This window comes from Panthera onca, chromosome C1, assembly GCF_046562875.1.
Source record: "Panthera onca isolate mPanOnc1 chromosome C1, mPanOnc1 haplotype 2, whole genome shotgun sequence".
In the NCBI taxonomy this organism is placed as follows: domain Eukaryota; kingdom Metazoa; phylum Chordata; class Mammalia; order Carnivora; family Felidae; genus Panthera; species Panthera onca.
The window spans coordinates 103,737,802-103,748,830 of record NC_138346.1 but is presented as its reverse complement, the minus strand read 5'-3'; the positions used below and the strand labels follow the sequence as shown (position 1 = coordinate 103,748,830).

At 59.9% G+C, this 11,029-nt stretch overlaps 1 protein-coding gene across 1 annotated transcript; it reads right to left on the bottom strand.

Annotated features, from left to right (window-relative positions):
* Positions 1 to 581: 581 nt before the first annotated feature.
* On the bottom strand, positions 582 to 7,633 carry INHBB (inhibin subunit beta B). Its single transcript, XM_060625450.3, has 2 exons — positions 5,853 to 7,633; positions 582 to 3,345 (listed from the first exon to the last, which is right to left on the bottom strand). Exons 1-2 carry the CDS (start codon positions 6,298 to 6,300, stop codon positions 2,570 to 2,572), a joined length of 1,224 nt encoding a protein of 407 aa, XP_060481433.1. The 5' UTR covers positions 6,301 to 7,633; the 3' UTR covers positions 582 to 2,569.
* Positions 7,634 to 11,029: the final 3,396 nt, after the last annotated feature.

Below are 11,029 nucleotides of genomic sequence, written 5' to 3'. Positions count from 1 at the left end.
AAGCACGACATACAACAGCACTTTGTGGGTGTCTCAAGTCAGACCTGCCATTGCAGTTGGACATCTGTCAGTACTAAAACCACCACCACCACCTACTCCAGTTCAAATCCCCACAGGCAAGGACAGTTAGCATACTCACGGCCTCCTTTCTGTTCACCCTTCTGTTCCCAAGGCCCTAGCCTCTTCTGGGTTACAGTCACCTAGATCAGTAAATACAGGGCACGGAGGTCAGCTGCACTTCAACCTTCCAGGTTTTACATTTCCTTCCAGGGACGGGGGCTCAAACCGGCACTTTCAAGCGGTAATAGATGCGCCTTTAGTAAAACATAATTAGTCTCGGGAGAAGGAGGGTAAACAAACGTGTAATTCCTGGATTTGCTAATTGTCCTTCATGTTGATCTTCTGCCATTTTTCCTGGCCTCTCCGACTGACATCCGTGCTCGTGGCAAGGACTCAGAGAGCGCCGGGAGCGGGCCGCGGAGGCAACCAGCGTCAAAGCTGGACGCCTGGCCGCCGCCCTCCTCCCCGCCACCGCCTCCAGCCCGGACCCCACCGCCCCACACACCACACCAGGCAGGAAGCCTGTGGCACTCGATCTTTTATTTTCTTAAACTGTACACAGATGTAAAATACTTTAACAGCAAGTCTATGGGAAAATTGTTTGGTTTTAAATTATTATGAAACAGAACCTAAGGGGAGCTTTATTAAATAAACATAAAGGTGGGGAATTAAGGACGCACACCTGCATTCTACCATAGTCATTTTTACTGTACCTTCTGGGTGTGTGAAGATAGAAAAGACACATCAAACTGAATAAACAAAATCCATTTATACCCTGAAACGTTGGCAGGCCACTCACGGGATTGTTCAGAACGTCTACCTCACAGAAGATGGCCTCACCATCTAATAAAAATTAAAACTGATCTGTTGGCCTCTTTGGTTCCAAAATTATGTATAATACATTTAACTGTATTTTTTTTTTTTGCTGCTATAAAAATAACTTCTTTTTTCAAATGGCAGTTTCTGACTAATCATGCAACTAAATCAGTGCAAACATTAAAAGCAATCATTCGCTTAAAAAAGAAGCAAAGGATTTCATTTCAAGTATAAAAAATATAAAAAGAGTCGTACGAGTCCAGTTTCGTCTAGTGTGGGTCAACCCTTTAAATTGCATAGTTCACGTGGCACTTGGACATCTGGGGGTGAGCGAGTTCAGTGATATGCCAAGGGCCACTTCTGGACACACGCAGTTGGGCAAGTGCTATATCATGTGCGTTCAGGCAAGTCGGCAAGTGCTAGGAGGGGCAGGCGGGCAGGCGAGCAGGCTGGGGCCACGTCCATGGCCGGCCCTGGTGGCCGGGACCCACACGGGCAACTTCTGTAAAGCAGCTGAAAGCCTTCCCCATCTCTCCAAGACCGGCTAAACTGCTCCCCTCCCACAACCCCGCTGGGGGAGGAGGCACCCCCACCCCCCAACACCAGCATTTCCAGAATGCCTCCACTGCACCATTTCCTCCTCGGGGCTCATTCCCCTGCCTCGGGGGTCATTTCCACCCCTCCCCAATAAGTCCTAGAGGAACATCCCCAGTGAAGGGCACAGATTGCAACTTTTAGTTTTCTTCCCGCGTAAAACAATTCAAATTTTAACTTAAAAGGTCATACCTGGTTAAAAAAAAAAATCCCTTTTCAATTATACAACTGGAATGAATGACCTGTCAACTGCTAGTGATCAGTTAAAGCATCAAATTAAGACCCTCCTCCTCTCCCTCCCTCCCTACCCCAAAACAAACACACACAGAAGTCACGCCAGGGACCCAAGCAACAGTCAAACGGTCATTGCCACTGCTCCACGGTCTCTGGCAGGTTGTGTCCTTTCTGGGCCTCTTTCTCTCCACAAGGGTGGGAAAAGACAGGCCCCCCTGGTCCTGCAGCATGAAGGATCCCAGGCAGGGAAGGAAGCCAACACGTCTGAGCCAGGAGATGCTGAGGCATGGCAGGCTTTGCACACAAGCAAAGGGGGCCACGCAGCCCTCCCGCCTGTCCGCACGCTCCCCACCCCCGCATCTGCTTTTCCTGTCTGTGGCTCCCGTGCGCTCTCTCTCGTTCTCTCTCTCTCTCTCTCTCTCTCTCTGCGTCTCTGTCTTTGTGCTTTTATGTGTGCTCGGAAGGCGCGATTCAGAGTGGCCGGGCCAGCTGGTGGGAACGGTGGCTGTTCACCCCATTCTCTCCGACTGACAGGCATTTGTAGCTAAGCTGCCATTTGTCACCGCATCCATTTGCTGGTATCCTGGAGGCTGCTGTGTGGGTGGCAGGATGCGTCTGGCTGTGCGTGTCTACGTGTGCATCTGAAAGTATTTCATGTCAGTTGAGGGTTCTTGCTCTGGCTTTGACTGATTGCTCGATGAAGTAGTAGAAAAATATTTCAGGCCTCGCCCCGGCACCTCCCGGGCAGCCCAACGGGAGGACCGGAAGGACCGCGCTCAGCCGGCTGGGCCCCCGGTGCCCACAGGGGCTGGCAGGAGACCCTCTGGGACTGCCCTCGCGCCCCGCCGCCGCAGCCCCGCCGCGGTCAGGCGCAGCCACACTCCTCCACAATCATGTTGGGCACGTCCCGCTTGACGATGTTGTACTCGTCGTCGAAGTAGAGCATGGACATGGTGCTCAGCTTGGTGGGGATACAGCAGGAGTTCACCGTGCCGGGGTTCAGGCCCCGCATGCGGTACTGGTTCACCACGGCCGTGTGGAAGGAGGAGGCGGAGCCGGGGACCCCTGCCAGGTAGGCCGGGCAGCTGCCCTCACAGTAGTTCCCGTAGTAGCCGGTGGGCGCGATGATCCAGTCGTTCCAGCCGATGAGGCGGAAGTCGATGAAGAACTGTTGCCTGCAACAGAGGTTGGTCCGGCCATCGCACTCCAGGCCCCGCTTGCGGATGCGGTGCCTGCTGTCACCCAGCCGCGCCTGCACCACCACAAAGGGCCGGTGCGACTCCTCACCGGGGTCCACGAACACCGGCACCACGGCCAGCTCCTGGCAGCCGTCACACTGCACGTCCAGGTTGAGCCGGCGCTCGCCCCGCTCGAACAACGACTGGATGGCCTCGGTGAGCGGGAAGGTGTGCCAGCCGCTGCGCTTGAGGTCCACCTTCTTCTCCACCACGTTCCACCGGTCGCCGTGACCCTGCTCCTGGAAGTACACCTTGACCCGCACCTTCCTCCGACTGCCCTTCTCCAGGACGTAGGGCAGGAGCTTCAGGTAAAGCCACAGGCTGGCCTGCACCACAAACAGGTTCTGGTTGCCTTCGTTGGAGATGAAGAAGTACAGGCGGACCCGGGAGGAGGCAAGGCCATCTGCGGAGAAGTGGGAGAGCAGGCCAAGTTAATTCAAGGAGAACACGAGGCAACGCGGAAAGACACTCTGCTGCCTGATGCTGGAATGTGAACTTGCCACGCAGCTGGAAAACGTTATTGACCAGAAATACAGTTTCTGGGGCCAGGGCCTCTCACTGGAACCTGGGAGAGGCAGAGAAAAATCATTTTCCATTGAGAAACCCGGACCGACTTGGAGCTGGAGGGTCCGGGCCTATAAAATCCTGCCTCACCTCTCCCAGGCCAGGGCTCCCTGGAGACAGGCTGTCAGGCCTCAAAGCTCAACAGAGGAACTTGTCAAGAGGCCAAGATCTTAACAAGTTGTTATGGGTATCTGTGAAATCTGGAAAACAAAACCAGGATCGCACCGAGGATTTTGGGGTGGGTTGTTTCAGTAGAGATTTTTTTTTTTTTTTTTTTTTTGGTTAACTCCGGGCATTGCAAAATCAAGCTGAGCCACCTACTGCCTCTTCCTAGTGTTTACCTAAGCACGATCTGATCCAACCCCCAGTGGATCCTCCACTGCAAACAAGCGAGCTCTGCTCAGATTTCTGACACGGGAACGTGTGCTTTGCAGGCTGCAAAGCGCAGCCCTCGTTTCTGACCAGTTCCAAGGGACAGGACCTTCAGCCTTGACACTTGAGGTCCACTCCTTTCGTGAGACACCGGCTCCCCGTTAATGGCGTGTTCAAAATCTCCGAGGAAAAGGGGAACTGGCTTGTTAAGTTTCCTCCATAATTCAGCTCAACAAGAAGAGAAACCATGCCAACCGAGATACAACTACACACGCTCATCCTACATTTTTCAGTGACTCTTCTGACAATTTGTACTTTTTTCTTTTTCTTTTTCTTTCTTTCTCTCTCTCTCTCTCTCTTTTTTTTTTTTTTTTTTTTTTTTTTTTGGCAAGAAGAACAAATAAGGCAACTGTGTGGCCATAGCTGGTTTTATCAAACCTCCTACCACCGCCCTGCAGCCCCCTCCTCAGGCTTCGCCTGGCTCCTCTAATAACACTGACATCTGACTTTGAAATGGGGGAAAGTGCAGCCTTAAAAGCTGGTCTTGGACGAGCTGCCTGTGACCTGAATCTGTTATTTATAAGTCAAAGAGCTGGCTCCGTGAAACGGACCAGAAATATACCAGCCCCCGCTGTCATTTTGTGCCACCGGGACCAAAAGGCCTCCTCGACCTTCCAGAATCACATTTCTACTCTGGGCCCCAAAGCACCTTTTAATCCAAGCTCTCTAATTGCATGTCGAGCTTTCCCTGACTCGGTCGGACAGCGAAAACGGCAATGCATTTCTTTCTAAGCACAAACCAGCCCGATTGTCTCTGCTTTTCTCCACACTCGGCCATGCAAAACTTTTCATCCCTTTTCATCCCCAGGCGGCACCAGCACCGTCTGCCTGCTGCCTGGAAGAGCGGGGGGCATTTTCAGCCTGGTGACACAACCGCTCCCCCCTCCCACAAGCTCCCTGCCCACCCCAGCCCAGCCCGCACCAGGGCTTCCCCCTCTGCGACCTTCTCCGCAGTCCCCTCGGCACAAATGGGGCTGAGCTCCAGGCACAAAAGCCAGCCTGGCTCATTCAAGTCCTGAAAAGGACAGTGGAGTGGAAAGCACTTGCAGCATTTCCGCGCGGGCACATTTTCCTTCTTCTTTTAAAGTTCCGAAAGATTTTCTCTATTATTATATTTAGACAGTGGTAGAAATTTGCAATCCAGGGCCGGAAGAAAATTCCCAAAAGGACTCCTACCCTTTGTTAACTACCAACTCTGCGGCTCTAAAGTGAGGGGGCTGCTGCCGCTGCCAGGCAAGCCTAGAGGCACGGGGCTGCCCCCAAGCCGCGTCTTTCTCTGCGTAAATGATGGGACCTGTTGAGAAGCCTGCCTTCCGCCCGATTCCGGTGCCCACACAATCGGAAGAGAGGTTGCCTAGCTCTCCCCAGTGAGGCTTCAGCAATCCTGGCAAGCCCACGCTGCCCGGCGATGGAAGCGGCCCCGGGGCCTCTCACGCAGGCACAGGCGCGCGCGCGCACACACACACACACACACACACACACACACACACACACTTACTTCTCCGGCCCACGGATATCAACAAGCACACACATCTCCAACCACACTGCTAAGCCTACACTCCGATCGTGGGAAACAAAAACATTAAGCAATCACCAAGCAAGTGCCCGCGGAGCCAGGGCCGCACGCATCTGCCGGGAGGGGGATGCGCGCCCAGAGGCGCTGGGGCCCGGTTTCAGAGCAGTGGTGGAGGGCGAGGCGCTCAGCGGCGGGGACGGGGGAGCAGGGGTACGCTGCCTGAGGGAGGAGGACGGCAACCAGGACGGGGTGCACAGGGCCAGGGGCGAACGGCAGGGCCGGGAGTCCACGTTTCCCCCAAGGTGCACTGGCTGCGGCGGCCAGAACGGGCAAGGAGAAGGGAGTGGAAGAGGGTGGGGAATGAGGGCCGCAGCTGGCCGCCCGTGGGACCGACCCACCTGTCTCGGCGAAGCTGATGATCTCAGAGACGCGCTCCTGGCCGTCGGCGCCCGGGCTGGCGTGGCCGTCGAGGTGCGGGATCTCCACGCGGCCGTCTTCGCGCACCTTGCCCGCGTGCAGCTTGCGCAGGGCCGTGACCATGGCGGCCTTGGGCACGGCGTGCGTGATGTTGGGTCGGCCCCGCATCTGCAGGCGGCTCAAGATGTGTCGCTTCACCGCCTCCAGGAAGTCGCCGTCCACCCGGCCCAGCTCCTCTGGCCGCCGGAAGCCGCCGCACGACGTGCAGGTGTCCTGCGAGCCGCCGGGGGCTCCGGGCGGCGGGGGCGGCGGCGGCGCGGCGGGCGAAGGCGGGGGCGTGGGCGAGCCCCAGGCCTCGGGCCCCAACCAGCCGGCCGCCAGCAGCAAGAGGCAGGCGGCCCCCAGCGCCCGACCGGGCAGCCCGTCCATGGTGCGCCGCTGGCGACGAGGGCGCCCGCCGCGAGGCGAGCCGAGCCGAGCGCAGGGCCGGGCTCCGGGCTCCCGGCGCGCCGCCCCGCCCCGCCCCCGCCCGCGCCCGCCCGGGCCTCCGCCCGCCCGCCGGGAGGGCCGCCGCCGGCTAGCAGGGGGAGGGGGCCGGCCGGGCCGCGGGGGTTCCCGCGCGACGGGGAAGGGGCGCCGAGGGCCGCGGGGGCCGGAGAGGCGCGCAGCCGAGGAGGGGGTCGGAGGGTCACTGCCGCGCGGGCGTCTCAGGGCGCCTCGGCATCTGCAGCCTTCCCCCCATCCTCTCCGCGTCGGGGCCCCGCAGCCCCCAGCTCCGGTGAAGCGAAAGCGGCGGTGGCGGCGCCTTGGCCGCCGCGAGGGGAAGGTGGCGAAAGGGCTGGTCGACGCAACTTGGCCGAGACGGAAGCGAAGGCGCCCGAGTCCCCGGAGCGGAGCCGGGCGCGGCTTGGCGCGGCGCTGCGGCGGGCGCTGCGGCGGGGCCCCGCGCTCGCACCTGAGCGCCGAGGAAGGGCCGCGGCTGCCGGCGACGGGCCGGTAGTCTTCGCCGCGGGCCGGCGGGTGGGCGGCGGAACGGGGCGAGCGCAGTGGCGGGAGCGCCGGGGAGCGCTGGCCGCGCGGCCCCGCTCAGAGGCGGCGCGGAGCCCCCGGCCGCGGGCCCTGCAGTCCTCCCGGCGCGTCACACGGCAAAGTTGTCTCTAGGCTCCCGGGGCGCCGCATCCACCGGCGGGCGGGCCGGCCGCTGCGCGCTCCGCCGGGGCCTCCGCTCCGCCCGCCTTCTCGCTGCCTCCCTCCCTCCGCCTGCCTGCGCGGGCCGGCCAGGCGCGGGGCGCCGTGCGAGGAAGGCGAGGCGGAGGCAGGGCCCTTCTCGCCCCTGTCTCTCCTGCCTGCGGCGGCGGCGGCGAGGTTGGTTCGAGCGCCTAAAAGTCTCGCAGCGTCCCCGGGTGCGGGTGCCCTAGCTCGCTCTCCCACTGGCACACGCCGCAGGGCCGGGAGAGAGCGGGCGGGTGGCGGCCGCGTCCCCGTGCCCGGCCGCGACACGGTGCAGAGCCTGCCGAGGAGTTCTTCTCTTTGCCCTCTCTTCTTTTACTCTCCTCGTTTTTTCTCCCAAGGGGGAAAAAAAAGCCGCACAATCTCCGTAAGTGCGCGCGCGTTGAGATAGACGTTGGCATAAAAAAAAAGGGGGGGTGGTGGTGAGCGAGTCTCGTCCTGGCCATGCGGGAGGAGGCTGTCCGTGCCTCCCCGCTCCGGCTTTCCCCCGGAGAGGGGGGGGCGGAATCTGTTCAGGTCGCTGCCGCCCGCTCCCCACGCCCACCCCCGCTTCCCCCCGCTTTTTTCCTTTCTGCCTTCGCGGGAAGGAGGGGCGAGCCGGCCCGCTCCCCTCCCCCCACCCCCGCAATGCCCGGCCACTTTTGCAGTCTCGAAACTTTCCCACCACGTGGGCGCCCCGGACCCTCGCCCAACTGGGCGGCGGGCGACACCGACGGGCTCCTGGCCCGGGATCCCGGTGCTTGCCCCCCTCCCCGCGGTCGCGCAGGCCCTGCCCTCGTTCTGCGACCGGGAGAAACAACTCTCGCCGCGGCGGCCGGCCGCCCCCGGCCCTCCCGGGGTGCACCTTCTCGAACTTGGCGAGGCGGGGGCGGCGGTTGCGGCCCCGGGCTGGCTCCGCGGGTGGATGTCGCTCCCGGGCTGCAGTGCCCTAGCCGAGCGCCTCGGGCCGCCGGCGCACTGGGCGAGGCGTGGGCCCCGCGGGCTGGAAGAGTAAAGGAGGCGGCGGCCGCTGGAGGCCTGGCCAGCCGCTGCCTCTGCCGGCTCCAAGCCCCAGGGAAATCGTCGTCTGTGCGGGGGAACCAGCCTCGCGTCAGGGCGGCTCCGAGCCCCAGGACGAGGTCTCCAGCACCACTATCCCCCCGCCCCAAGTGGTTGGTCTGGGTCTCAGACAAACCCGGGTTCCAGTGGAGACTCAGCCACTGGCAGCTTAGTAGGAGTGACCTTGGGTAGTCTTCCCCCTCGCGGCTTCCCATCTCCTCATCTGTAATGGGAGAGGACAATGACACATGTCACACCCTGGGAGCCTCAAACAACGCAACTTGGTGAAGCTCCTCACAGAACCCTGTAAACTGTGATTCTAAAGCATCGTTTTTTGGGCAGCCAGACAAGCCACCCTGTCAATGAACACCGAACACCCAACCCATCCAGAACGCCGAGTGCAGTCGTTCCTTCTGTCTCTCCTGACGCCCCCACCTGGATGTGGACTAGCACAACAAGGCCGACAGGGCGCAGCGCCCGGGGCCAAGGAACTCCACCCTGCCCTCACCCCTGGCTCACCCAGACCCCCCACCTGCTGTGGCCGTGTCCTGCAACCGGCAGGACTGTGAGGCGGAATCAGGATGCGAAGTCATTCTGGCTCTCCTAGGATATTGGGGAACTAAAGTTGGAGCGGGTTCTCCAGCTCAGCATTCCCCACCCCCCACCCCCACGCTCCCCTTCTGCCTGCTTTGGGCCTGCCCCTGCCCGTGCCTCTGTGGAGCTCAGCCCGGGCTGTAGCCCCGCAGAGACCCAGAAGCTGGAGGCTGAGCGCCCCCTCCCTCCCAATCTGAGGAACCGCCCTGAAGGTGCCTGGCGTCTCCAACGGGGGACCATTGAGGCTGATAGGGGTTTATCAAGAGGACGTTGGGGGGGGTGGGAGGGGGGGCCAGGAGGGTCCCCACAATGGCAGCCCTTCTGCCTCCTTAGGGCTTTCTCCAGAGCCCAGTTCCCTGCTGTTCCCAAATATGCAGCCCTCTATGGCCTCTGCTTGCACCACCTGCCCTATCCTGGACCCTCTGAGCCTGTGATCTCTGGGCAGGAAGGAGGGACTTCTGCTTCCTGCGTTGTAGCCCTAAGCCAGGAGAGACCCACCTCCATGGCTTTGCTTGGATCTTCCCCCAGGTACACGTGCTCTGGTCCTCTGGGTCTTTCCATCACCACAGACGCTAGCCATTTAGCAAACTCCTCTGTTCTTCAAGACCCAGCCTGATCCCTCCTCCTTGGTGAAGCCCACCATGGCCCTCTTGTGCCCTGAATAGTTATTTGCCATATTAGGTCCCCTGGCCTGCTGCCTGGGTGTTGTTATACTCTCGTCTGTCTGTCTCCTCTGTGGGGCCCCAGACTCCTGGAGGGCAAGGGTCTCATGGGCCCTGTCTAATGCCAGATAAGGGGTAGCTTATTCAACTAATGCTTGGTTGATCAAATGAATGAATGATGAGAAAAGTTACGAAGCCAGTGAAGAATTGAGCATGCGCGCGCTCTCTCACACACACACACACACACACACACACACACAGACACTCCCCAGCAAGAGCCCTCGCAGAAGCGGTCCTTGCCTGTTTGGCTACAACTGTTTTCTCTCTGAGCCCCACCCGAGATGGACAAGGCTTGGAGGGAGCCTTTGGAAGATGCAGCATCCTGCCCATTGACCTGACTCCAGGGAGAGTCAAAAGCCATCTCAACCTTGCTGGTAAGAGGAGGGAAGAGAAGGTTGAGAGGAGGGTCCACGTTTTGCTCCCCTGGTGGAGAGCTGTCAGCCCCACTGCCAGTCGGCTGGGAGGGAACTGGGTCAAGCGGTAGTCAGAAACCATCTGCTCGAGAAGCTGGGATTATCCCGCCCTCTGCTGATCCCCCAGCCCACAGGAGCCAAGGGTGTAAATTGAGTTCTTCCAGATCACCTTGTGCTTGGGGAGGGGGGAGCCCCCCATCTCCTACCGAGGGGCCAGGACCTGTTCCTGTTGCTTCAAAGCCTCTCTTAGCACGGGGCTCTGTTCTCCTTGGGTTGGTGTCCTCAGCCAGGGATGTGACTGCACTTGTCAGTGTTGAATACAGTAATGCACATCAGTGCTGTAGCCAGTGCCCTCCACGTAGGCTGCAAGACCAGGCCACCCCCCACCTCCACAGAATGCTGGCTCCCTGCTGCCATCAAGGAACGCAGGCCCGATGAAGAAGGCAGGCAGGAAACATGGCGGCATCATGGATATGGCACGCAGAACACGAGAAGGCTTCCTCCAGGAGGCGCAGAGCCCACGCTCTCACGTAACTGAGAGGTAAGTGTCAATTTGGGGATAATGAAAACGTCCACAAGTGACAAAGCAAACCATGAATGACCCTTAGAACTCATTTGCCAGAAGAGAACCCAGATGCGGTTCCTGACCACATGGCCCCTGCAGCGTGGGGATGGAGAGAAGGCCTTCACGTCAGTGGCACTCGGGACTCGGGCTGAAGAAAAGGCCTTGGGCACCGTTGGGCTCCGGGACCTGGTGTTCACTTTCCCACCCCTGGATGGAGAGCCAATCTTGCCAGACATTACTCTCCCACATCACACTTCTCCGAAACGGCTCGGGGTCCGAATGGAAGGAGCAGCGTGCGAGACCCAGACGAGATGTCCCATCTACCTGCCAGCTCAAGACACAGAACAGGAGCCAGGCTGGAACCGGGTGCGAAATAGGACACAGCCACGGGGCCGGGGCCCCCAAGGGACAAGGAGCCAAGCTTACCTTTGTAAAAACTCAGACACCAGCATGGAGTCCCCTCAGAACGCCCCCGATGCCACTTCATGCCTTGGAGTCACAGAGGCAAGTCCCTGATGAGAGAGTGAGAGTGGGAAAGGTAACTTGATGAGACAGCCCTATATTTGTCACCAGGGCAGCAGAATGGTGCTCGCCTC

Coding starts and splice junctions, on each gene's coding strand:
- INHBB (XM_060625450.3), bottom strand. CDS start 6,300: ATGGACGGGCTGCCCGGTCGGGCGCTGGGGGCCGCCTGCCTCTTGCTG. Junction 3,346..5,852: donor CATCAGCTTCGCCGAGACAG/GTGGGTCGGTCC, acceptor ACTTCTCCGCAG/ATGGCCTTGCCTCCTCCCGG.